Source organism: Pan troglodytes, chromosome 12, assembly GCF_028858775.2.
Source record: "Pan troglodytes isolate AG18354 chromosome 12, NHGRI_mPanTro3-v2.0_pri, whole genome shotgun sequence".
NCBI lineage: Eukaryota > Metazoa > Chordata > Mammalia > Primates > Hominidae > Pan > Pan troglodytes.
The window spans coordinates 74,024,482-74,050,984 of NC_072410.2; the positions used below are offsets into that span (position 1 = coordinate 74,024,482).

The following is a 26,503-nucleotide window of genomic DNA, read 5'->3' on the forward strand; positions in this document are numbered from 1 at the left end:
CCAACCGCCTCAGTCTCCCAAAGTGCTGGGATCACCCAGTGCCCGGCCCTTTCAGGGGCTTTATTCACAAATACCAAAAACTGGAAACAACCCAAATGTCAAACTGGTAAATAAATGTGGTATAACCATACAATGGAATATACTGATACATGCAACAACATGGATGAATCTCAAATGTATTGTGCTAAAAATGCATGCTGCATGATAGTGTCTAATATTCTGGAAAAGGTAAACCTACCCCAACAGAAAACAGATCAGTGAGTGACCGCCAGGAACTAGGGGTTGAAAGAGGGTATTGACTACAAAGGCACATGAGGAAACTGTGAGGTAATGAAAATGTTCTCTATCTCAGATAGGGTTGTATAACTTCATGTTTGCCAAAATTCATATGGTAAATCTAAAAGTTACCTTATAAAAGATGAATTCTATTGTATATATATCATGCCTCTTTAAATTTGAGTTATTTTACTTTTTTTTTTTTTTTTTTTGAGACAGTCTGGCTCTGTCACCCAGGCTGGAGTGCAGTGGCGCAATCTCGGGTCACTGCAAGCTCAGCCTCCTGGGTTCATGCCATCCTCCTGCCTCAGCCTCCCGAGTAGCTGGGACTACAGGCGCACGCCAGGCTAATTTTTTGTATTTTTAGTAGAGATGGGGTTTCACCATGTTAGCCAGAATGATCTTGATCTCCTGACCTTGTGATCCACCCGCCTCAGCCTCCCAAAGTGCTGGGATTACAGGCGTGAGCCACCGCGCCAGGCCTAAATTTGAGTTATTTTAAAGTCAATTAGTTCAAGTCCAGCCTGGCCAACACGGTGAAACCCCCGTGTCTACCAAAAATACAAAAACTAGCTGGGCATGGTGGCATAGGCCTGTAATCCCAGCTACTTGAGAGGCTAAGGCAGAAGAATCTCTTGAACCTGGGAGGCGAGGGTTGCAGTGCGCCGAGATCACACCACTGCACTCCAGTCTGGGCGACAGAGCGAGACTCCATCTCAAAAATAAATAAATGATAATAATAATAAAGTCAATTAGTATAAGATTTGTCCTAGGCCTAAACCACATGTTGAAATTGGCTGTTTGTTTGTTGTTTTTGAGATGGGGTCTCGCTCTGTTGCCCAGGCTGGAGTGCAGTGGGACGATCTTGGCTCACTGCAACCTCCGCCTCCCAGGTTCAAGTGATTCTCTTGCCTCAGCTCCCGAGTAGCTGGGATTACAGGTGCCTGCCACCACACTCCGCTAATTTTTGTATTTTTAGTAGAGACGAGTTTTCACCACGTTGACCAGGCTGGTCTCGAACTCCTAACCTCAAGTGATCCATCCGCTTTGGCCTCCCAAAGTGCTGGGATTACAGGCAGCAGCCACCATGCCCGGCCTGGCTTTTCATTTTAATAGCAACAAGTACTGAAAACTTTAAACCACAAGATCTTTTGTTGAAAAATGAATCAGAGCTTCTATGTTACCTTGCCAGATGAGGATAAGCTTATAAAGGAATACTGAAGATTCCAGGACTCTTCTACTTGAATTTACGTAGCCTCATACCATTTTCCTTCAATCAGTGAGGCCCTCTTTACTCTGGGAGAGGATTAAAATTACAAATCTAATCTTAATTTCAAAACAGCAAAAGAGTTATCATTCTCAACTTTTTTCTTCAGAAGCACTTCCACCAGGCATTGAAAAATTCACATGATTATCTGACTCCAATCTCTTCTGAAGTGGTAATTTGACCAAAATAGCCAGGAGTTGTACAGCAACATCCATAACTGATACCACAGGACCATGAAAACAAAGATTTAAGTCTTTCATATAGCCAAACGTCCACCACATAGATCATCAATGAACTCCTCTAGATGAAATTGTTATGAGGGGGCTTTTGCTCCCTCTCAAAAACAGTAAATGTCTCCCCAAGGATCAAACAAGGGCTTCAAGCATTGTCCTTTGAAAAGCCAGAAAAATTCTGCATGAAGAATTTAATATTCTGCCTACATTTTTTGATAAATGTCTTGGGAAACACAATAATTCAAAACCGTGGCTCTAATATATTTGAGTTTTATGTAAGCAGATGAGACTTCTTTTAGAATTATTGGCTGTGTCTTAGCACTAATGCATGCCATGTGCTGAAATAGACAGCAACGCTTTCTTTACTAAAGCAGCAAAACCATGTTTGCCAAGCATCTCAGGAGCTCCAATGGTATAGAGTACCAAATTTTACTAACCAAACTTTTCATTATTACAAAGATGTCAGTTTCCAATTAAAAAAAAAAAAAAAGAACTCACAACATAAAAATTCTTTGATGGTATCAATGTACAAATAATGATTAAAATCAGATGTTGGCAGCCCTAAGAAACACTGGTATTTTTAGCCTGTTGAATGTTAAAGGAAAGTCGCTGCTGATACATCTATGAATTCCAGCCAAACGTGAAAGAAATGTCAACAATTCTAATGCAGATGATGTCATCTGACAGAGGAAATGCTTCCTTTTTTTTTATTTTCTCTGCTCTAAAACAAACCAGCTCAATAATGTCCAATATTCTCAGCTTAACCAAGGTGTCTTTGATTGTATGTGGCTTCTGTGACTGGGTAGTACAATAAGCAAGTAAATAGGATGCTTCAGGATAAAGCTTTGTTCGCCAAATCCAGCTTCCAGTCTTTGCAATTTAAGCTTCCCTCCAATGAAAGAACCGTATTTTTCCAATGGCTAGTAAAAATTTGCAGAACTTCATACCCATATGTGGGGATAAATATAAAACAAGATAAGCCTAACCTACAATACACATTCTTTTCACATTTTCAACGTAACCTATATCAAATTCAGTGGTCTATAATTGTAATGGCAGGGCATATTTTCTTTAATTCTTAACAGGAATTTAATTTATTACAATAGAGTAACAATGATAATTATATATTGCCTGACCATGTACAGTAGCATCCCATGCCACTCCACTCTTATTTGGAATGAAATATATCTTAATATATTTTGACAGATATAAAAAATTATTTTGTTAAATTGGCTTTCTTCTTATAATGAAGAAAAAGTCACATATCTGGTTTAAACATCTCTGATTTTGATATATTAATTTCACAATGGCATATAGAGACTCAAAAAGTATTTACTCAATTTAAATGAATTCTAAAGTCAATTATTGATAGGACATTTTATATTTTAGAGGAATATGTGTGGACTTAGAAGAAAAATGAAAACTCTTACTTAGAAGTTATATATTCTCTTATCCTCTCACTCCATTTTTCACTCATACATTGATTTTGAGCTACATCAGTGGTTCTTAGCCTTGACTATATATTACAATCACTCCAGAAGCTCTTAAATATTGATGACTAAGCCCCATTCCAGATCAATTAGATTTAAATCTCTTGGGGTAGACCTGCACTTTTTTTTAATGGCCCAATGATTTGATCATTCAGCCAGGATTCAGAACCACTGAGCCAAATAAACGTAATTCTAGATCCTATCCTTAAAAGCTTATATTCTACTACACACGAGTGTGTATATATTCTTAGATTACTGCATATACAAAGATAAATGTACCTGTCAATGCAAAGAGAACATATCAATATATCTTTGAACTACATTATGACAGACATACTTCGGGTGACAAAACAGAAGAGCTACATCCAATTTAATAATGAAGGAAAAATTAGGTGGAGAAGTACTGAAGATTTCTGGAGGAAGTAATGAATAAGCAGGAATTAACCAGAGGAAAGGATGGTGGGAAGAAACTCCAGGCATCAAATAGAGGGGATAACAAAAAGCAAAAAGAGAAGTAGGAAATAACAAGGTTAAAAACCAAGAATCACTCACGGTTTGGTGTTCCCAATAAAGTATATTCATGTGAGGAAGCAAGAGTAAATAGGAAACTTTGGCAGAGAAAGAACGCATAATACGTTTTGTATATGTATATTAAGGTGCCTGAAGTTTATTTATTATAGGTGAAGGGCAGTCAGTGATGTGTTAAGTGGAGAAAAGACACAACCAGGCTGCATTTGGGACAGATCTCTGGAAGCCACCAGGAAGAGAGTGCTAACATGCACTGAGCATTTACCACGGTGCCAGTGTGCTACTGAGCACTTTACATTAATTTTCTTAACTAATCCTACCACAATTACATGGTAGATACTATTATCTTTATTTTACAAACGAGTAACTTCTCTAAGTCATACAATTATTAAGGAATAGAGAAGGGATTCAAAACAATTCTGATCCCTGAAGCTTAGGCCTTTGACCTCTAGGATGGATGGATTGGCAGGAGCAGAGTAAAAGGTAGAAGAGACTACACACTGATAAATTAGTTAGATAAAATTATCCCACATGAGAAACAATTAGGGCAATGGCACTAGGAGTGGAGATGAAGGAACAGATTCCAGGAATATTTGCAAAATTTAAAAATTGTCAAACTCACATGATTCAGCCTTAAAAAGGAATGAAATTCTGACACATGCTACGATATCGACTAACCTTGAAAACATTATACTAAGTGAAATAAGACAGTCACAAAAGGGCAAATATTGTATGATTCCATTTTTAAATTACCTAGAAGAGTCAAATTCAGACAAAGGAAATAGAATAGAAATTACAAGGGGCAGAATCAAAAGCTATCAAGAATATATTTTGTGAAACAGAATGTTCAAACGACATAAATCCTTACCTCTTAAACCTATAGATCCATAAGCTCTCCAGTAGTTTACAACACAGGAAAAGTAAACAAGTATAGTTGATTATAACTTGCTTTAAGTTACTTACAAAAAGAAAAACTACTTGTAAAGTCTTTGAAAATTAGTTCAGCATAAACCTACCAAACTGCTTACTATCTTAAAGGTAACTTACAATAAATAAATAAGCATTTTACACATACTCTTGTACGTTTGGATTTTGTGTGTTAGATATAGACCTTTTTTAAAACTAACAAACAAGTTACATGAAAAGTTACCCAATATATTACAAGCTCACAGAGCATAATAGCACTAATCTAAAGCTTACTATGGTGGCAGAAGCTTTAAATACTTCATATATATTATCTCTGATAATTCTCAAAATTACAAGGTTGGTATTAGGGGCCAATTTAAAGACTAAAATTGAATTTCAGGGAGTAATGTTATATAGTTTGCTTGCAAGTAGTGAACCTAGAATTTGAACCTACTGTGGTTTCAAAGCTTATGTTCTCAACCACTACCCCCAATCAATCCTTGGTTAATATCCCTTAACTAATCTATTTCCCCATATCAGAAAAAGTACATGATGACATACAATACATAACAGTAGAATAAGTCCTTGACTCATCACACCAAACATTTGCAAAATTCACACAGAATCCAGGTAAAAAGTGCCTCCAAAAGTAGTAGTGATGAAAACAAACATTTTACATTTGTAGTTAGTTTTACCTCAAAATCAAATGTTTCATACTTATTAGTTTAACCTACATTTATTTACTAAGTGTTATATATTATGTTAAAAAACGTAAAAAAAACCTCAATAAAACATTTTAATATGAACACTTATAGAAAAACTAAAAACAGATTTGCTCTGAGATCTTGAACAGGTTTCAATAAATATCTGAAACATTCTAGAACAGGTCAAATAGTTTCTGATTGTCATTTTCTTTGTTCATGGCCTTTCACTATGCCCTATGTCTTTCCCTAACTAGCAAAATTTAAATATCATGAAGATAAAATATTAAGGTTGTGCTTAACTATCCATTGCTACAGATTTGTACAGTGGGTCTAGATGATGGCTAAACCACTAGCTGGAGCAAAAACCTTTAAGTATTTTTCACATGTCCTAAATTGTGTAAATAGAATTAGCCACAAGATGTATTTTACATTTGTAAAAAGAATGCAATTTTTTTAATTTTTATAATCCAAAATTCTCCATGAGTCTTTCTGCCATTACTATTAATTCCTTGAAAATTAAAAATTCAGACCTATTTTCAATATCAAAAGTTAACTAGAAGCTAATTTTTAGTGGTTTCAATACCAAAAGAAATTAAGTAAAACTAGTATTTTAGTAGGCAGGGAGAAACAAAATTATTAGCAACATAATCCCTCATGTAGGGAAAAGTTTCCATATAGGAATTCAGAAAAATTAGGTAGAGCAGGAAAAAAAAAAACTTTTTGGGCTTCTTTTGTATATTACATTTGATAATTAATTATCTCAAAACATTCCATAAACTACTGGTCTGGATTTCTGGGTCTTTTAATTTTTATCTGCAGACATAAAATAAGTTTACCAATATAAGAGACTGGTAAACAGATTACCTTTTAAAACAAACGCATTTTCTCTGAAGAAGTATTATAATTCATTTATTGAAATGAAAAATTTAGAAATGCTAAGCATGAATATTTCAAGAACTGATAGTTATATTAAAAACAACAATAAAGAAAGAATCTTCTTGGTTGTACCACATGTGAATGTATGTAACACTACTGATCTGTACACTTAAAAATGGTTAAGTTGGTAAACTTTATGTTACGTGTATTTTATCATAATTAAAAATTTTTTTAAATCACTAGAAAAAAGAAATAATCTTCTAAAGGAAAAAACAAAATATATATAATTCTGATTAACATTACAGCTTGAAAATATTCAGGATATCCAGTTACTGGCCACTATCTGTCCCCTGATACCAAGAAGTTGGACACAGAACTATACCTTCTCTGATACAGGTATGTTGCTGGGTTCCTCTATATTTCTTGGTTGCTTTACAGAATCACATCCATACATCCTATTTTTAAGAATATGAAGCTGAATATCAGTCACGTGCTGGTGGAGAGCCCCATGAGGGCTTGTGGAGAGGGACTCATCATGCAAATTTTGAGCCATGCTAGCTGAACCACTGAGCACTGACTCCACATTAGAATTTGTTTGAGAGACCTGTGGAGAAAATACAACACCTGGAAGACCGATATAGTGAGAACTTTCCTGATGACACAACAAAGCTTCAGGCACGATTTTATGCTCATTTCCAGGAGATACAAGTATATCACTGGTGGCATTTTCTAAGTGTTTCCTATCTACTGGCCCAGAAGGTAGAATTGCGGGTTGCTGTAGCACGGTTTCAATTCTCTGTGATTTTTCAGTAGTTGCTTGAAGAGACCATGGATTCAATTGTGGAACACTAGTTTGTATTACTGAAGGCTGGCCAAGCTGTTGAAATACTTGTTGAATTGGATGCTGAAGAATACCTGCTCTTCCAGAAGTCTCTGTCACCATAATTGGTACATTGACTTTATAAAGGTGACCTTAAAAAGGAGAAAGCAAAATTGTAAGTATAATAGAATTAAAATTTCCTTTGACAACCACCACAAAAAAAAAAAATCTCATCCACAAAGGCTGGAAAAAAATACACCAATATGTTAATGGTGGTTATCTCTAGGGGTTTTTCTTTTATTCTTCAGACATTTTTGGATTTTCTACAATCAATATATAAATTCTTATTTTTTTAATTACATATGTTTTGCTTTAATTCCAGACTTTTCCCACAATTGCTTTTATGGCACACTTTGAGATACATAAAGGCCACCAATATTTAATCCATGAACCTCTTCCATTGTTTGATAAATTAATGTTATCAACCAAAAAACTGGATTTTAACAAACATAATCATGTAAAATATACTTCATATATTTAAAATGCCATATAGCAAGACAATGCTATCCAAAAGAGAGTTTAATGATTTCAAAAGTAATCAAATTTCTTCTCCTTTCTTCCTTTAAAATAACACTATAAAAGAAAAAAAAAAAAAGGCCAGGCGCGGTGGCTCATGCCTGTAATCCCAGCACTTTGGGAGGCCGAGGCAGGTGGATCACGAAGTCAGGAGATCTAGACCCTCCTGGCTAAAACGGTGAAACCCTGTCTCTACTAAAAATACAAAAAATTAGCTGGGCATGGTGGCCGGCGCCTGTAGTCCCAGCTACTTGGGAGGCTGAGGCAGGAGAATGGCGTGAACCCAGGAGGCGGAGCTTGCAGTGAGCAGAGATTGCGCCATTGCACTACAGCGTGGGTGACAGAGCGAGACTCCATCTCAAAAAAAAGGACTTATTTTTGAGTGTTGAGTTAGGTGCTTTACTTAAACTTTACAACAACCCAAAGAAGAGGTATGATCCTCTTCAAAATCAAGAGATGGTGCTCTGAAAAGCAGAGACCGGTTAACCTCCAAACTATTGGATGTTCTATCAGACCATGCAATTCCTAGTAAGAAAGGGGGCAAAGGTTGATCAACCTAATCTTTAATCCGTAATTAGAGCTAGCAGGAATGCAGGTAAGTTATTTTATTTTGTATTTGTTAAAATTTAGATAACTGACTTGAATTAGAAAAAATATATACAAAGAACCCCTATACAATGTTGGGAAAGAGAACTGGGAATCAAATATAGGACAGGCCTAGTACAGTGCCTTTTGTGGTAGATTGTCTCTATAACAATCAAAACCACCATTTATCATTACTTTTAAAATCAATTTTATTAAAAGTTCTTATAACTTCTGGTATATAGTTTATTTAAAAATCATGAAGCTTAATTTCCAAAAAATAGTACCAATGCTAAAAACAAAAAGATTCTTAGAATATACTCTCACCAGATACAGTCTGTAGTGTCACACCTGCTGGTACATGAATGGGATAACCAGGAAAAGTAAAGTTTGCACTGGAGTTTGAAGTGCCCTAGATATAAGAAATTTATATTAGAAAGTTAGAAAAGGACTTTACTTGTATCTTTTTTTCCCTGATCTCATAGGGAGTCAAAAAATCTGATTCTGGACAATAGTTTGACAATACTTAACATTTAACATTAGGGCTGAGTTCTTTGAATAAAATAGTTTTCAATATCGATCATCCCATTAAGGATCAAGAGGAATCCTATTCTACAGTTATTAGCAATGAAGCCAGTAAGTCCTAATGAACAGTATAAACATTAACTCAAAAAACTTGCCCAAGACATAGCTTTGCAGGGCCATTGGTTCTCAGACATGCAAAAATTTGAAAGACTGATAACATCCAGTGTTGTTGAGAATGTGATAAAAACTGGTTCTCTCAAACTACTGTTTGTATGAATGTATATTGGTACAACCCTTTTGGAGGACAATTTTTGCAATATATATACCAAAAATGAAAATACAAATGACCTTTGACCCATGAACTCTACTTTTAGAAATTTATCCTGATTATCACAGAAACACACAGACATATATACAAGCATAATCAACAGAATACTATATTAGAAAAATGCTGGAAATAATTTAAATGTTCACCAACAAAAGTTTGTTAATTAAACTGTGTTGCATCCACGAAGGTCAATTTGTACTAACTGAAATTGAAAACAGTCCATCTATATTACTAAATTAGAAAACAGAAATTACAGAAACAGTAAAAAGAGTATCCCTACTTTTTATCCTAAAAACTAATATAGCTTTCATGAAAGAAGTCTGGATGAATAAACATCAAAGAGTTAAAACATTTATTCTTGGAGTATAGGACTACAGAACTCTTTATTTTATTTATAAATGTTTTGCATTTTTATTTTTAAGAGACAGGGTTTCATTCTGTTGCCCAGGCTGAAGAGCAGTGGTGCAATCATAACTCACTGTAATCTCCAATTACGAGGCTCAAGTGATCCTTTTGCCTCAGCCTCTCAAGTAGCCAGGACTACAGGCACACACCACCATGCTTGGCTAATTTTTTTTAAAAAATTTTGTACAGGCCGGGCACGGTGGCTCACGCCTGTAATCCCAGCACTTTGGGAGGCCATGGTGGGTGGATCACTTGAGGTCAGGAGTTTGAGACCACCCTGGCCAACATGGTGAAACCCCATCTCAACTAAAATACAAAAAATTAGTTGGGCATGGTGGCGGGCATCTGTAATCTCACTACTCGGGAGGCTGAAGCAGAAGAATCACTTGAACCTCGGAGGCGGAGGTTGCAGTGAGCCGAGATCATGCCACCGCACTCCAGACTTGGGTGACAGAGTAAGACTCTGCCTCAAAAAAAAAAAAAAAATTGTATTAATATGGTCTTGCTATGGTGCCCAGTACCTCAGTCTCCCAAAGCACTGAGATTACAGGTGTGAGCCACTGTGCTCAGCCCATTTTTACTTTTTATTAATACAAGCTTATTACTTATTTAAACAGGAAAAAAAAATTTGTTTGAATTCCAAAGGCAGAGGTATTTCTTCATTGGTCTCCTATCAAAAGCAGCACCATTCTTTCCAAAAATCCTATTAAGGTGTGTGGTTTTGGCTGTTCTTAGTGAAGAAATGGAAATAACTAGCCCACTAAGCATTTGCCCTAGAAAGGCAACCTATGGGCTGAAAGAAAATTAAAAAACAGTTAGTAGATTATATACTACTCTCAGTACCATGGAAGAAAGATAAAAGTGAAAAGCTGCTATTCTTCTCTACCCGAAAAACTACTTGGTTTTCTATGTTAACTTGTAAATGTATCTTCTGCCTTCAAGTACTAAGGGGAAAAATATAAACAAGCTGTACTTCACGAAGGTACAAAATGACAAAAATATTCCAGTTTAATTAAAGTCAAAACTATGATGTTGCTCCATTCTAGAGGGGAAAAAAAATCTGAAAAAAAACCTCAAAATTATTTATTTAGGATGTAACAAGCATATAACATTATATAGTGTATTAAAACCCCATACAACGTAACTTCAGACATTTCCTAACCTTGTAGGTACAGTCTTGGAAGATGCTAACAACTGCTCTGAAAGACAGGAAAACTTGGCAAGAAAATGTCAATTCTGGAACTTCCGAGTTTTATTACATCTATGCTACAGATGCTATTCTGTCACCCCACTCTTTACCACATCTTTTTTTTTTTCTTTGAGACAGAATTTTGTTCTTGTCACCCAGGCTGGAGTGCAATGGCATGATCTCGGCTCACTGCAACCTCCGCCTCCCAGGTTCAAGAGATTCTCCTGCCTCAGCCTCCTGAGTAGCTGGGATTACTAGGCGCCCACCACTACGCCCAGCTAATTTTTGTACTTTTAGTAGAGACAGGGTTTTGCCATGTTGGCCAGGCTGGTCTCAAACTCCTGATCTCAGGCAATCCACCTGCCTCAGCCTCCCAAAGTGCTGGAATTACAGGCGTGAGCCACCGCACCCGGCCACATCTTTTCACTTTCAACTGGAGGGTAAGAAATTACATCTATGTTCAGCATTTTGCCACCACTCGCTAACAGTGGGACATGTCTTTTAAAATATATTTTAAGTAAGCTACATACCAGTTCTGCTGTGGTAAAACTTGGAAGAGTTCTACCAGCAGGAATAACTAATGATGCTGCATAGAAAACAAAATAAATATACATTCATTAGAATTTACCAATTTAATAAAATCACTAAATATAGCTTATTTTTAAAAAATATTTTCTATCACTAACAGGTTAAACCATGGTGAATTCTAAACTTCCTGATTCCAAGTGAGGTAAAAAGTAATTATATTTTTTGCAACAACTTCACATAAAGACTTTACAAATAAACTCCTTTAAGTGCTGAAAGAAAATATCTCATTGTAATCAACTATACTGTACTTTGGAAATCCATAACAAAACACCTAGATTGTCCTTATTAAGTCAAGTAATATTTATTAAATATTTATTAAAGTGGCACATTTCCGTGAGACTATAATATTGAGCATAAATATGTTAACCCAACATAAACCCATTCTAAATTGTATAGGTTCAACATAAATTCCAATTCATTATTTTATGAAAAGTTATTTACAGTACTTTGGTCAAGTAAGCAAGCACACCTGAACAGTTTTAGGAACCAATGAATAAGAACATGTCTCCTCAAGTCTCTGCAATAAAACAGGTACAATTGCTAAAAATATGTAAGAAAACAAATCCCCAGAATGACAACTCGACCTACATTAGACCTACAGTCCCATATATCTTTCCTTTATTATCTACCAGTTTTCTGTGCTAACCAGCCTTTCATTTATAATACATCTCAAAGATTGACCAGCTAGTTGTAAATGTAATCTATCATTTAAAAATAAGCATAAAGAAAAAATAATAACTACAGTAGAGGGATCTTAGTTGATCAATGTAAGCATATACCTTAGATACTCAAGGTTCATTTTACCTGAACGTGACTAAATATAGCTGTTAGAATGTCATTTTCCCTCATCTTTAATAAAAACACAAACTTTAGCATGTTTATATGTTAATGTAATATTTATTATGGCCTATTTTTCACATACTGCATTAAGGAAAATTGCCCCAAAGATCTGTTCCTGACATTAGAATGGCCCCGTCACATAAAACAAACAACTCATAAAAGCAAACATTTTTTTAAACTAACCATTCCTTCCACGTTAAGACAACAGAAGAAAGGCTACAGATTGATGGTTAATGAAGCACAGAATTATTTTTATCCTCTGTTCATCTACGACCTTGCTTATTAACAGGCATTATTTTAGAAAAGCTAAATTAGAAAGAATTGAACTGGCAGGAACACAATGGTATTAGTCTTCATTAGCTGAAGTGAGCAAAGCTTAAGCTGCTGCAGCTTAAGTAATAGCCGGAGAGGAAATAAAAATCTGTTAACACATTGTCTAAAGCAATTAAATGAATTCCTTGAGAAAAAATAGCAACAATCATCCTCTTTTAGGTACCTTGCAATAAATCCTGTAAGATAATTCTCTATATTTAAATAAATCAAACAGTACAATAAGAGAGTTTTTAAAGTTTCTTTATAGACATTGGAGTAAAAGCATTGAACAGTTTTATAATGAAGTTTCATGCAGCTCCTACTTAATTTTGATACTAAACTAACAAGTTATATACTTGAACATATAAAAATAATAACTTATTTTTATATGCTCACAAGTTATACCTTTAAATGTGCATCAAACAAATTTTAATATTCAAGATGGTTTTAATAACAAAGTAAGTTTTAAATGAGTATGTATTTTTACTCAAACTAAAAGTGTCATAACTTTGGTCTTCATGTACATGTTCTAGAAATACTAAATTTTTTAACTTTTATTTTAAGTTCAGGGGTACATGTGAAGGTTTGTTCCACAGGTAAACTTGTGTCACAGATTTTACAGATTATTTTGTTGTACAGATTATTTCATTATCCAGGAATTAAGCCCAGTACCTAGTAGTTATCTTTTCTACTCCTCTGCCCCCGCCCACCCTCCACCCTTAAGTAGACCCAGTGTCTGTTGTTTCCTTGTGTTCATGAGTTCTCATCATCTAGCTCCCACTTAGAACATGCAGTATTTGGCTGTCTTTCCTGCGTTAGTTTGTTGAAGATAATAGCCTCCAGCTCCATCCATGTTCCCACAAAAGACATGATCTCATTCTTTTTTATGGCTGCATAGTATCCATGGTGTATACGTACCACATTTCCTTTATCCAGTCTGTCACTGATGAGCATTTAGGTTGATTCCCTGTCTTTGCTATTGTGAAAAGTGCTGTAATGAACATTCGCATGCGTCTTTATGGTAGAATGCTTTATATTCCTCTGAGAATATCCAGTAATGAGATTGCTGGGTCAAATAGCAGTTCTGCTTTTAGCTCTTTGAGGAATTGCCATACTGTTTTACACAATGGCTGAACTAATTTGCACTCCCACCAACAGTATATCAGTATTTCCTTTTCTCTGCAACCTCACCAGTATCTGTTCGTTTTTTACTTTTTAGCGACAGCCATTCAGACTGGTGTGAGATGGTATCTCCTTGTGTTTTTGATTTGCATTTCTCTAATGATCAGTAATATTGAGCTTTTTTTCATATGCTTGTTGGCTGCATGTATGTCTTCTTTTGAAAAGTGTCTGTTCATGTCCTTTATCCACATTTTAATGGGACTGTTTGTTCTTCTCTTGTAAATTTGTTTAAGTTCCTTATAGATGCTGGATATTAGACCTTTATCAGATACATAGTTTGCAAATATTTTCTTCCATTCTGTAGGCTGCTTCCTCTGTTGATAGTTTCTTTCACTGTGCAGAAACTCTTAAGTTTAATTAGATCTCACTTGTAAATTTTTGCTTTTCTTGTGATTGCTTTTGGTGTCTTTGTCATGAAATCTTTGCCTGTTCCTATGTCCAAGATGGTATTGCCTAGGTTGTTTTCTAGGGTTTTTACTGTTTGGGGTTTTATATTTAAGTCTTTAATCCATCTTGAGTTGATTTTTGTATGTGGTGTAAGAAAGGGGTCCAGCTTCAGTCTTCTGCATATGGCTAGCCAGTTATCCCAGCACCATTTATTGAATTGGGAATGCTTTCACCATTGCTTACTTTTGTTGACTTTGTCAAAGGTCAGATGGCTATAGGTGTGCAGCCTTATTTCCTGGCTGTCTATTCTGTTCCATTGGCCTATGGTCTGTTTGTACCAGTACCATGCTGTTTTGGTTACTGTGGCCCTGTAGTATAGTTTTAAGTCAGGTAATGTGATGCCTCCAGCTTTGTCCTTTTTGTTTAGGATTGCCTTGGCTATTCAGGTTCTTTGTTAGCTCCATATGAATTTTAAAATAGTGTTTTCCAGCTCTGTGAAGAATTTCATTGGTAATTTGACAGGAATAGCATTGAATCTGTACATTGCTTTGGGTAGTATGGCCATTTTAATAATATTGATTCTTCCTACCCATGAGCGTGGGATGTTTTCCCATTTGTTTGTGTCTTCTGATTTCTTTGAGCAGTGTTTTGTAATTCTCATTGTAAAGATCTTTCACTTCCCTGGTTAGCTGTATTGCTAGGTGTTTTATTCTTTTTGTTATCCTGGTTTACCTCTCTGCTTGGCTATTGTTGGTGTATAGGAATGTTAGTGATTTTTATACATTGATTTTTGTATCCAAAACTTTGCTGAAGTTGTTTATCACCTGAAGGAGCTTTTCGGCCGAGACTATAGAGTTTTCTGCATATAGAATCATATCATCTGCAAATAGGAACAGTTTGACTTCTTCTCTTCTATTTGGATGTCCTTTATTTCTTTGTCTTGCCTGACTGCTATAGCTAGGACTTCCAAAACTATGTTGAATAGGAGTGGTGAGAGAGGGCATGCTTGTCTTGTGCTGTTTTCAAGGGGAATGCATTCAGCTTTTCCCCATTCAGTATAATGTTGGCTGTAGGTTTGTCATAGATGGCTTGTATTATTTTGAGGTATATTACTTCAATACCTAGTTTCTTGAGAGTTTTTAACATGAAAGGCTGTTGAATTTTATCTAAAGCCTTTTCTGCATCTATTGAGATAAGCATTTGGTTTCTGTCTAGTTTTGTTTATGTGATGAATCACATTTATTGATTTGAGTATGCTGAGCCAACTTTGCATTGCAGTGATAAAGCCCACTTGATCATGGTGGATTAGCTTTTTGATGTGCTGCTAAATTCGGTTTACAAGTATTTTGTTAAGGATTTTTGCAGTGATGTTCAACAGGAATATTGGCCTGAAGGTTTCTTTGTTGTGTCTCTCCCAGGCTTTGGTATCGGGATGATGCTGGCCTCACAGAATTAGCTGGGAAGGAGTCCTTCCTCCTCAATTTTTTGAAATCGTTTCAGTAAGAATAGTAGCAGCTCTTCTTTGTACATCAGGTAGAACTCAGCTGTTTATCCATCAGGTCCTGGGCTTTTTTTGGTTGGTAGGCTATTTATTACTGATTCAATTTTGGAGTTCCTTATTGGTCTGTTCAGGGAATCAATTTCTTCCTGGTTAAGTCTTGGGAGGGTGTATGTGTTCAGGAATTTATTCATCTCATCTAGGCTTTCTAGTTTGTGTGCATAGAGGTGTTGTTCACAATAGTTTCTGATGGTTATTTTTATTTCTGTGGGGTCAGTGGTAATACTCCCTTCATTTCTAGTTGTGTTTATTTGGATCTTCTCTCTTTATTAGTCTAGCCAGCAGCTAGACTGATGGTTTCTGATGGTTATTTTTATTTCTGTGGGGTCAGTGGTAACATTCCCTTCATTTCTAATTGTGTTTATTTGGATCTTCTCTCTTTAGTAGTCTAGCCAGCAGCCTATCTATCTTATTAATTTTTTCAAAAACCAACTCCTGGATTCATTAATCTTTTGAATGGTTTTTTGTGCCCTGATTTCCTTCAGTTCAGCTCTAATTTTGTTCATTTCTTGTCTTCTGCTAGCTTTGGGGCTGAAGTGTTCTTGCTTCTCTGATTCTTTCAATTGTGATGTTACGTTCTTAATTTGAGATCTCTCTGACTTTTTGATGTGGGCATTTAGAGCTATGAATTTCCCTCTTAACACTGCCTTAGCTGTGTCCCAGAGATTCTGGTTATTGTATCTTTGTTCTCATTAGAAATAGTAAATTTAACAATAAATTTTAACATAGCAAGAATTCAATTCCACAAACATAATTTTAAGAATGTTATAATACACTAACATGGCATAACAATATCCACATTCATAAGTGTATTGTTTCTTATTCACCATCAAAAATTCTTTGATACATTGCGGCAGTTATAGTTTTATGATTCTTGGATCTTCTTTGAACCAATCCAAATTTTAATAATAAAATTACATGATTCAGGAAATATAGAAACAGGTGAATTTCTTCTTTGTGAATACGCATTAGCATAAAAGATGTCTCCTGATGACCAAACAATATTCTAACTCTCAAATCACCTAAAGAACCAACCACATTGCTGAAATTTTCAACACATCTAAGTTCAAGAACAATCGGACATACAGTTTACACCTATACTTGAGGAGTTTTAATGCTCAAATATGAAAGCCACCACAAACCTCTCAGTGTCCCTGTTCCTCCCTTCCCTTCCTTCCATCATGACTGATAGTATCATTTAAAAAAGATCATGTGACATGAAGACCAAATACAGAAGCTGACTTGAAGTCCCCTAGAAATAAGGTAATCATAGGGTGACTACACATCCCAGTTTGCCCAGGACAGTCCCAGTTTACACCTGTTATTCTGAGGTAATTATTAATAGAATCCCATTTGTCTCTCTCTCAAAACTAGATTATAAATTACATATAGTCACCCTACATGCAGAACAACAGTTCTCGGAGTGTAATATACAAACCACTGAGGCTACCTAAGACCATTTTCGGGGTGTTTATAAGGTCAAAACTATTTTCATGATACCAAGACAAAGTATGCCTTTTTCTCATTTAGTATTTTTATTTGGTTTTGTTGACATTTGAACTGATGATGCAAAAGCAATAACAAGTAAAACTGTAGACATCTTAGCATGAATTAAGTTAGTAGCACCAAACCTTGCAAGTGGTCACTTTATTCTCAATTGCTACTCACAGTTAAAAAAACACAACAGACAAAAACAGCAGGAACAACCACAAAGATATTTCACTTAAGGTAAGAAAGTCCTTTGCATAATCTAAGAATTATTATACTAAATTTCAACTAGCAAGTATACTTCCTTTTAATATTTTATGAGATGAAATAGAAGGATAAAGCATTTCTGCAGCATGCAAAAGTACAAGGAAAAGCACTTGTGTCATTGTTTAAGCTGGGAGTTAATATAGCCTTTTTTTCCTAAGGTGGCAGATTAAAGCCTGTTAGCAGGCCTCCACCATTTGGAAATAACAAAATAGTAAATAAAGATCAATGGTTTGAGCTTTAATTCAAGAAGGAAAATGAGAATCTAATGGAATCATGCAGGATACTCCAAATCCCAGAGACGAGAATCCTGCCAAACAGCCACTGTGATGGCATTTGGCTGATGAAAGTAAGTGAAGCCCCAGTATATGAGAGAAAGACAGCCTCCCTCAGTGACTCACCTTTCCACAGGAGATCAGAGCAACTCAGGCTGAGGGAGAACTTTTTTTTTCTCCCAATCCCTGAAGCTAACCTGGGGAAAGGGTTGGAGACGCTGTGAGGGAAAAACACTAGGAGAAGCTGCAGACACTTTCCCAGACATAGGACCAAGCACAGGATGCCATTTTTAATCTGGTTGCATACAAAGTCAGCCATTCTAGGTAACCCAGCTGCATGGCCATACAAGCATTTTACTCTTGGGCCACAGACTGAAGCATCTGCTCTGGAGCAGGGTAGTAGCCTCCACAGCCTCCACCACTTCTGAGGTGGATAGCACCTCAGAAGTAGGTATTGGAATTATACTCTTCCCTATTGCAAGCCTGGAGTGGGAGGAGTGCTGCTACAGTTGCAGTCTCTCCTGGGCAATGAGACTTGCAGCCAGGGCCAGCTTGGCAATCTGAAACTGATCTGCATGTGCCATCCCTTGGTGCCCCTGCTGTTCCCCTGGGATCGAGGTGAAGTGGGGTCCCCTCTCCTCCACCCCCCAAGCAGAAATCCAGGCATTCAGGGCACCTGCTTGCGTGAACCAGCAGCCTGAGCCACTCATCTTTCATGGACAGAGATCATGCTGCAGAAGGGTCATCTCCACTCCATGCCCAGGCAGATGTCTAGACCTTTGGAGCACCCACTCACCTTGATTAACAGCCTGATCCGCTCCACCCTTCCTGTGCAGAGATCCTGGTGCAAGGGGGCCCTCTCTGCTACACACCTACGCAGATCTCCAGGTATTCATAGCACCTGCTTGCCTGGTCCAGTAGCCTGAGTCATCCCACCCCTCCAATGCAGAGATCTTGATGCAGGAAGGCCCTCTCCACTCCATGCCCAGGCAGATCTCCAGATATCTGGAGCACTCACTACCCTGGATTAGAATTTTAGGCTGCCCCTCATCACTGTGCAGAGAACTTGGGGCCAAGGAGGTTTCCCAGTTCCATGCCTAGATATACCTCTGGGCACCTGGTGGCTGCCCACTGGATTCTCCCTCAGCTTCAGTTCTTGTACCTGCCACTGGGGGACCTGTAGATGGATGTGCCCAATCTGGCCCCACTCTTCATGGCCCCTGCCCTCCCAGACTGTCAAAGGTCAATGCTAAAGAAAAAATCTTAGAGGCAGCTAGAGAAAAAGGTCAGATCATGTACAAAAGGAAACCCTTTAGGCTAAAAGCAGACATCTCAGCAGAAACCTTACAAGCCAGGAGAGACTAGGGGCCTATTTTCAGTATTCTTAATGAAAAGAAATTCCAACCAAGAATTTCATACCCTGCCAAGTTAAGTTTCATAAGCACAGGAGAAATAAAGGTTTTTTCAGACATGCAAGCATTAAAGGAGTTAGTTACCACTAGACCACCATTACAAGAGCTCCTTAAGGGAGTTCTAATCACAGAAACAAAAGACTGATGCCAGCTACCATGAAAACACACTTAAGCCCACAGACCCTATAAAGTAACCACACAACAGAAACTACAAAGCAACCAGCTAACAATTTCATGATAGGATCAAAACCTCACATATCAGCCAGAGACACAGTGGCTCATGCCTGTAATCCCAACACTTTGGGAGGCCGAGGCAGGCAGATCACTTGAGGTAAGGAGTTTGAGATCAGCCTGGTAACATGGTGAAATCCCGTCTCTACTAAAAATACAAAAATTAGCCAGGTGTGGTGATGCTCGCCTGCCATCCCAGCTACTCAGGAAGCTGAGGCAGGAGAACCTCTTGAACCCGGAGACGAAGGTTACAGTGAGCTGAGATTGTGCCACTGCACTCCAGCCTGAGTGACAGAGCAAGACTCCTTCTCAATAAAAACAAAACCTCACATATCAATATTAACCTTGAATGTAAATGGTCTAAACACTCCACTAAAAAGGCACAAAGGGGCAAGTTAGATAAAAAACAAGATGCACATAAAACACCCATAGGCTCAAAATAAAGGGCTGAAGAGTGATCCACCAAGCAAATAGAAAACAAAAAAAGAGCAGAGGTCACTATTATTATATAAGACAAAACAGACTTTAAACCAACAATAAAAAAAGACAAAGAAGGCCATTATATAATAAGCATTCAATTCCACAAGAAGTCTTAACTATCCTAAATATACACTCACCCAAAATTGGAGCACCCAGAATTACAAACAAGTACTTCTAGACCTACAAAACTCTTATACAGCCACACGATAATGGTGGGGGACTTCCCCCTATTGAAACCCTACTGAAAACATTAGATCATCGAGGCAGAAAACTAACAAAGAAATTATGAATTTAAACTTGACCAATTGGACCTCATGGACATCTACAGAATACTCCACCCATTGGCCATAGAACAATACTCTTCTCATCTGCACATGGAACATACTCCACAATTGACCGTATGCTCAGCCATAAAGCAAATCTCAACAAGTTCAAAAAAATTATCATACCAACCATACTCATAGACCACAGAGGAATAAAAACAGAAATCTCCTTTTCCACTCACTCCTCCCACCCACCAAGCACTGCTCCAGCTGCATCATGTTCACTCTAATCTCTGGAATCCTGCTAAGCCAGCACCACCGCATCTCCGTTCAGTTGCCATCAAGATTTATCTACCCGGACCTTATCAGCCATGATGACCTGTTCTCCAACATTTACAATATCTGGAAGACTGCAGACTGGCTGTGCCTGGAAGTGGGACGGGGGTGGTGGGGAGGAAGATGGTCAGTAGGACAGAGGGTAACACTGACAGAAATGCCTCCGCAGAAGGCCCTGAGGGTGAGGGTACCGAAAGCACATTAATCACTTATGTTGATACTGTCATGAACCATCACTTGCAGGAAACAAACTTCACAAAAGAAGCCTACAACAAGTACATCAAAGATTACATAAAATCAATCAAAGGCCAACTTGAAGAACAGAGACCTAAACAGTAAAACCTTTTATGACAGAAGCTGTAGAACAAACCAAGCACATCTTACTAATTTCAACAACTACCAGTTTTTTACCAGTAAAAACATGAATCCAGATGGCATAGTTGCTCTACCATGAGGATGGTGTGACCCTGTATATGATTTTCTTTAAAGATGGTTTAGAAATGGAAAAATGTTAACCAATTGGCAATTACTTTGGCTCTATCACCTGTCATCACAACTGCTTGCTGCCTATCACCCACATGACACAATGACTTAAGATAAATTGGACTGATGTCAACTTGAGCTCTTCATTTATTTCGACCATTATATCTTTGGAGTGGAAGCATTGTTTTTAAGAAAAACATGTCGGCCGGCGTGGTGGCTCACACCTGTAATCCCAGCACTTTGGGAGGCCAAGGCTGGTGGATCACAAGGTTGGGAGTTGGAGACTAACCTGGCCAATATGGTGAAACACCATCTCTACTAAAAATACAAAAATTAGCTGGGCATGGTGGTGCATGCCTGTAATCCCAGCTACTCAGGAGGCTGAGGCAGGAGAATCGCTTGAACCAGGGAGTCAGAGGTTGCAGTGAACCGATATCACGCCACTGCACTCCAGCCTAGTGACAGAGTAAGACTCCTTCAAAAAAAAAAAAAACAAAAAACTTGTCAAGTAGGTTGTCTAAAAATAAAATGCACTTAAACTCATTTGAAAGAATCCTTTTTAGTTTAATATATGTTTATGCTAAATCCATCCTATAGTATTCCTGGAGAGGTTAGAGCCTGGTTGTAAGCCACTACTAGGATGAATAAGACTATCATTAGATAACTTCTATAGAGGGAATTACTTCTGGGACTGGAATATAAAAAAGAATCAAGTTTTAATTCTCAGTTGAGTAAAGGAAGAGACCACGCTCACAGCAGTACCAACATCTGAAGTAGAGCCTTATACATTTTTATCACCTACAACAGAAGTAGTTAACTCTGGAAGACATTGCCAAGAGAATAAAAAGACTAATACAGTTGGAAGCAAAAAACAACAACAACAAAAACAAAAACAAATCTATACCAAGATTTTTCCAAATCACACAATTACATGGAAATTTTAAAACTTGCTCCTGAATGACTTTTGGGTAAACAACAAAGTTAAGGCAGAAATCAAAAAATTATTTGAAATAAATGAAAACACAGACACAACATACCAAAAATCTCTGAGATGAAGCAAAAGCAGTGTTAAGAGGAAACTGTATAGTACTAAATGCCTACCACAAAAAGTTGGAAAGATCTCAAATTAACAATCTAACATCAAACCTAGAGGAACTAGAAAAACAAGAACTAACCCTAGAGCCAGATGAAAAGAAATAACTACAATCGGAGTGAAACACAACAAAATTGAGACCCAAAAATCCATACAAAGAATCAATGATTTTCTGACACTGATCATTAAGGGGGAAAAAAAGAATCAATGAAACGAAACACCGGTTCTCTGAAAGGATAAACAATATTGATAGAACACTAACTAGATTAACAAAGAAAAAAAGGGAAGATTCCAATAAGCACAGTCAGAAATGACAAAGATGACATTACAACCAATCACAGAAATACAAAAGATCCTCAGACACTATTAGAATACCTCTACATACACAAACTAGAAAATCTAGAGGAAATAGATAAATTCCTAGAAACATAAAATCTCCCAAGATTGAATCAGGAAGAAATTAAAACTCTGAACAGACCAATATCGAGTTCCAAAATTGAATTAGTAATAAAAAACCTACCACCCAAAAAAAGCCCCAGACCAGATAGACTCACAGCTGAATTCTACCAGATGTTCAAAGTAGTGCTGATACTATTCCAAATATGCTGAAAACTATTCCAAAATGTTGAGGAGAAGAGACTCCTCTCTAACTCATTCTATGAAGCCAGCCTTTATACCAAAACCTGAAAAAGACATGATAAAAAAAGAAAAGTATAGGCCAACATCCCTGATGAACACAGAGCAAAAATCCTTAACAAAATACTAGCAAACTGAACCCAGCAGCACATCAAAAGTTAACTCACCACAACTAAATAAGCTTCATTCCTGGGATGTAAAGTTGGTTCAACATATGCAAATCAATAAATATGATTTATTGACAAATACAATAAACAGAATTAAAAGCAAAAACCTATGATCATCTCAATATACATGGAAAAAGCTTTTGGTAAAATCCAACATGACTTCATGATAAAAGAAAAACCCTCAAGAAACTAGGCATTGAGGGAACATACCTCAAAATAATAAGAGCCATCTATGACAAACTCACAGCCAACACCATGCTAAACGGGCAAAAATTGGAAGAATTCTCCCTGAGAACCAGAAAAGACAAGGATGCCCAATCTCACCACTCCTATTCAATATAATACTGGAGGTATAGAACAATCACTCAAGAGAAAAAGTAAAAGGCATCCAAATAGGAAAAGAAGTCAAACTATCTCTCTTCACTGACAATATGGTCTTATACCTAGAAAATCCTAAGGACTTCACCAAAAGACTCTTAGAACTAATACATGTCTTCAGTTAAGTTTCAGGATACAAAACCAATGTATAAAATTAGTAGCATTTCTTTACACCAACAACGTTCAAGCTGAAAGCCAAGTCAAGAACACAATCCCATTTGCAATAGCCACACACAAAAATAAAATACCTAGGAACACATGTACTCAAGGAAGGGAAAGATCTCTACAAGGAGAACTACAAAACACTGCTGAAAGAAATCACAGATGACACAAACAAATGGAGAAACACTCCAAGCTCATGGAATACAAGAATCAATAACATTAAAATGGCCATACATCCTAAAGCAATCTACAGATTCAATGCTATTCCTATCAAACCACCAATGTCATTTTTCACAGAACTAGAAAAAAACTGTTCTAAAATTCATATGGAACCAACAAGGAGCCTGAATAGCCAAAACAATCATAAGCAAAAAAGAACACAACTGGAGGCAACATATTACGGAACTTCAACCCATACTATAAGTCTATAGTAACCAAACAGCATAGCAACAGTACAAAAACATAAACATAGAACAATGAAACAGAATAGAGAACTCAGAAATAAAGCCACACACCTACAGCCATCTGATCTTTGACAAAGTAGACAAAAATAAGCAACGGGGAAAGGACTCCCTATTCAATAAATGGTGATGGGGTAACTGGTAGCCATATGCAGAAGAATGAACTAGACTCCTACCTTTTGCCACATACAAAAATTAACTCAAGATATAACTGGGCAGCTTAAATTCAAAATACATTTTAAAACTTTTTTTTTCCTTTCCCTTTGGATTCAAGACCTAACCTTGAAGCAAACTTCAGAAGCCTTTTCCCTTAGCCTGAAAATAGACTTCATGTCCTTCCCTTTCTCACCGCATATACTCCCTTCACATCTATCTAACTGTATGCTAGTATCTAATTATGTGCCTAGTTAGAAGTTCTAGGGGCTAATCTTGAGACAAACAGACCAAGCCTGGGGACCCAGCTGCAAAACTGCAGTGATAAATGCAAGGCAGCTAGTCCACAACCTTGCCATTGTTGAGATGACTCCAGCCCATGCTCCAGGTGGACTGGAACCCAAGAAAGCCAACAGAACAAGACACACAGACGTTGTACTCAGTACAATTCTTGCATGCCTTCCATATCAAGTTTTACCTTTTTAAACCCTTGCCTTCCCTCATCAAAATTCAAAATGATTGCTTTGGACAGGAATCAAGCCACTTCCTCCTTGCCAGCTTTGGAAATAAAGTCACTTTTTTTTTTTTTTGAGACGGAGTCTCGCTCTGTTGCCCAGGCTAGAGTGCGGTGACATGATCTTGGCTCACTGCAACCTCTGCCTCCTAGGTTCAAGCAATTCTCCTGCCTCAGCCTCCTGAGCAGCTGGGATTACAGGCACGCACCACCAAGCCTGGCTAATTTTTGTATTTTTAGTAAAGACAGGTTTCACCATGTTGGTCAGGCTGGTCTCAAACTCCTGACCTCATGATCCGCCCACCTCGGCCTCCCAAAGTGCTGGGATTACAGGCATGAGCCACCGCACCTGGCTGCAAAGTCACTTTCTTTCTACCACACCTCCCTCTTGTTAACTGGACTCTGCAAGTAGTGAGTGACTGAACTTGCATTCAGTTACAAAGATGGGTTAAAGTTCTAAATGTAAGACCTCAAACTATAAGAATCCTAGAAGAAAACCTAAGAAACACCATTCTAGAAATCGGCCTTGGAAAATAATTTATAACTAAATTCTCAAAAGCAATTGCAAGAAAAACAAAATTGACAAGTGAGACCTAATTAAACTATAGAGCTTCTGCACAGCAAAAGAAGCTACCAACAGAGTGAACAGACAACCTACAGGATGGCAGAAAATATTCACGAACTATTCATCTGACAAAGTTGTAATATCCAGAATCTATAAGGAACTTAAAACAATTCACAAAAAATCAAATAACCCCATTAAAAAGTGGGCAAAAGACATGTACAGACGCTTCTCAAAAGATATAGAAGTGGCCAATATATGAAAAAATGCTCCACATCACTAATCACCAGAGAAATACAAATCAAAACACAAGAATATACCACCTCACGCCAGTCACAATGGCTATTACTAAAAAGTCAAAAAGCAACCAATGCTGGCAAGGCTGCAGAGAAAAAAGAACACTTGTACACTGTTGGTGGGAATGTAAATTAGTTCAGCCACTGTGGACAACAGTTTGGAGATTTCTCTAAGAACTTAAAATAGAACTACCATTTGACCCAGCAATCCCATTACTGGCTATATATCCAAAAGAAAGAAATCTTTCTACCAAAATGACACATGCACTCCCATGTTCATCACAGTACTATTCACAACAGCAATGACATGCAACCAATCCAGGTGCCCATCCATAGTGGATTGGATAAAGAAAATGTGGTATATATACACCATGGAACACTATGCACTCATAAAAAACAAAGAAATCATGTCCTTTGCAGCAACACGAATGCTGCTGGAGGCTGGTATCCTAAGTGAATTAATGCAGGAACAGAAAAACAAATACCACATATTCTTACTTTCAAATAGAAGCTAAACATTGAGTACCCATGGACATAAAGATGCCAACAAGAGAAAATGGGTACTACTAGAGGGATGAGGGTGAGAGGAAGGCAAGGGTTGAAAAACTAACTACTGGATACTATGCTCAGTACCTGGGGGTACTATGCATTTGTACCCCAAACCTCAGAATCATGCAATATACTCATGTAACAAACCTGCCTGTGTACCCCTGAATCTAGAATAAAAGTTGAAGAGAAAAAAAAACATGGCCTCTTTTTTCAAGAAACACCATTTTTACTTGAAAGAATATCTGACAGCAACTATAGTTATTCAAACTGGGTATCTGGCAGACATTTTTTTAAACATAAACTAAGCATGCCCATCACTTTAAGAAAAACTAACAGCATGTATTTGCCAATGATAAAACTCAAGTTTTCAAGCAAAAATTTAATTTTGGAAAATTCATATCAACCACAATGGATGAGAGGCCTAGTTATATCAATGAATATGATTTTTTTAAACTTGTATAATGAACAACGTTTCAACTGTATGACAGGAAACCAATTTTTCCAAACAACCAATGTATGCTGTAACATTACACGTGTTAAAAAGCCATTCAAAGTGCAAGGTATACCAATAAACCCTAATGAAATATTCCAAAAAGTTCCTTGTGGTTCCAGATTCCATCATGCAGCTAACCTCTCAGAAACTACCATTTGTTGAGTTTTAGTGTAGTTATCAATTATCTGAAAATACTATTAAAATGCTTCCCTTTTTTCCAACTATGTATCTGTGG

General features: G+C 37.1%; 1 protein-coding gene and 1 pseudogene across 4 annotated transcripts in view; one reads left to right on the forward strand and one right to left on the reverse strand.

The window, feature by feature from the left end:
- Nucleotides 1-26,503, reverse strand: part of GTF2A1L (general transcription factor IIA subunit 1 like) — a 121,041-nt gene that overhangs the window by 85,099 nt on the left and 9,439 nt on the right. For 3 of the 4 annotated variants that reach the window (XM_063788770.1, XM_009442320.3, NM_001204826.2), the window contains 3 exons: nucleotides 11,236-11,291; nucleotides 8,586-8,670; nucleotides 6,663-7,252 (listed from right to left, as the gene is read on the reverse strand). In XM_063788770.1, coding sequence (XP_063644840.1) covers nucleotides 6,663-7,252; nucleotides 8,586-8,670; nucleotides 11,236-11,291 — 731 coding nt within the window. The remainder of the gene's footprint in view (nucleotides 1-6,662; nucleotides 7,253-8,585; nucleotides 8,671-11,235; nucleotides 11,292-26,503) is intronic. The other variant, XM_009442321.4, reaches the window with a different exon arrangement.
- On the forward strand, nucleotides 20,440-20,836 carry LOC107973461 (translationally-controlled tumor protein-like; annotated as a pseudogene).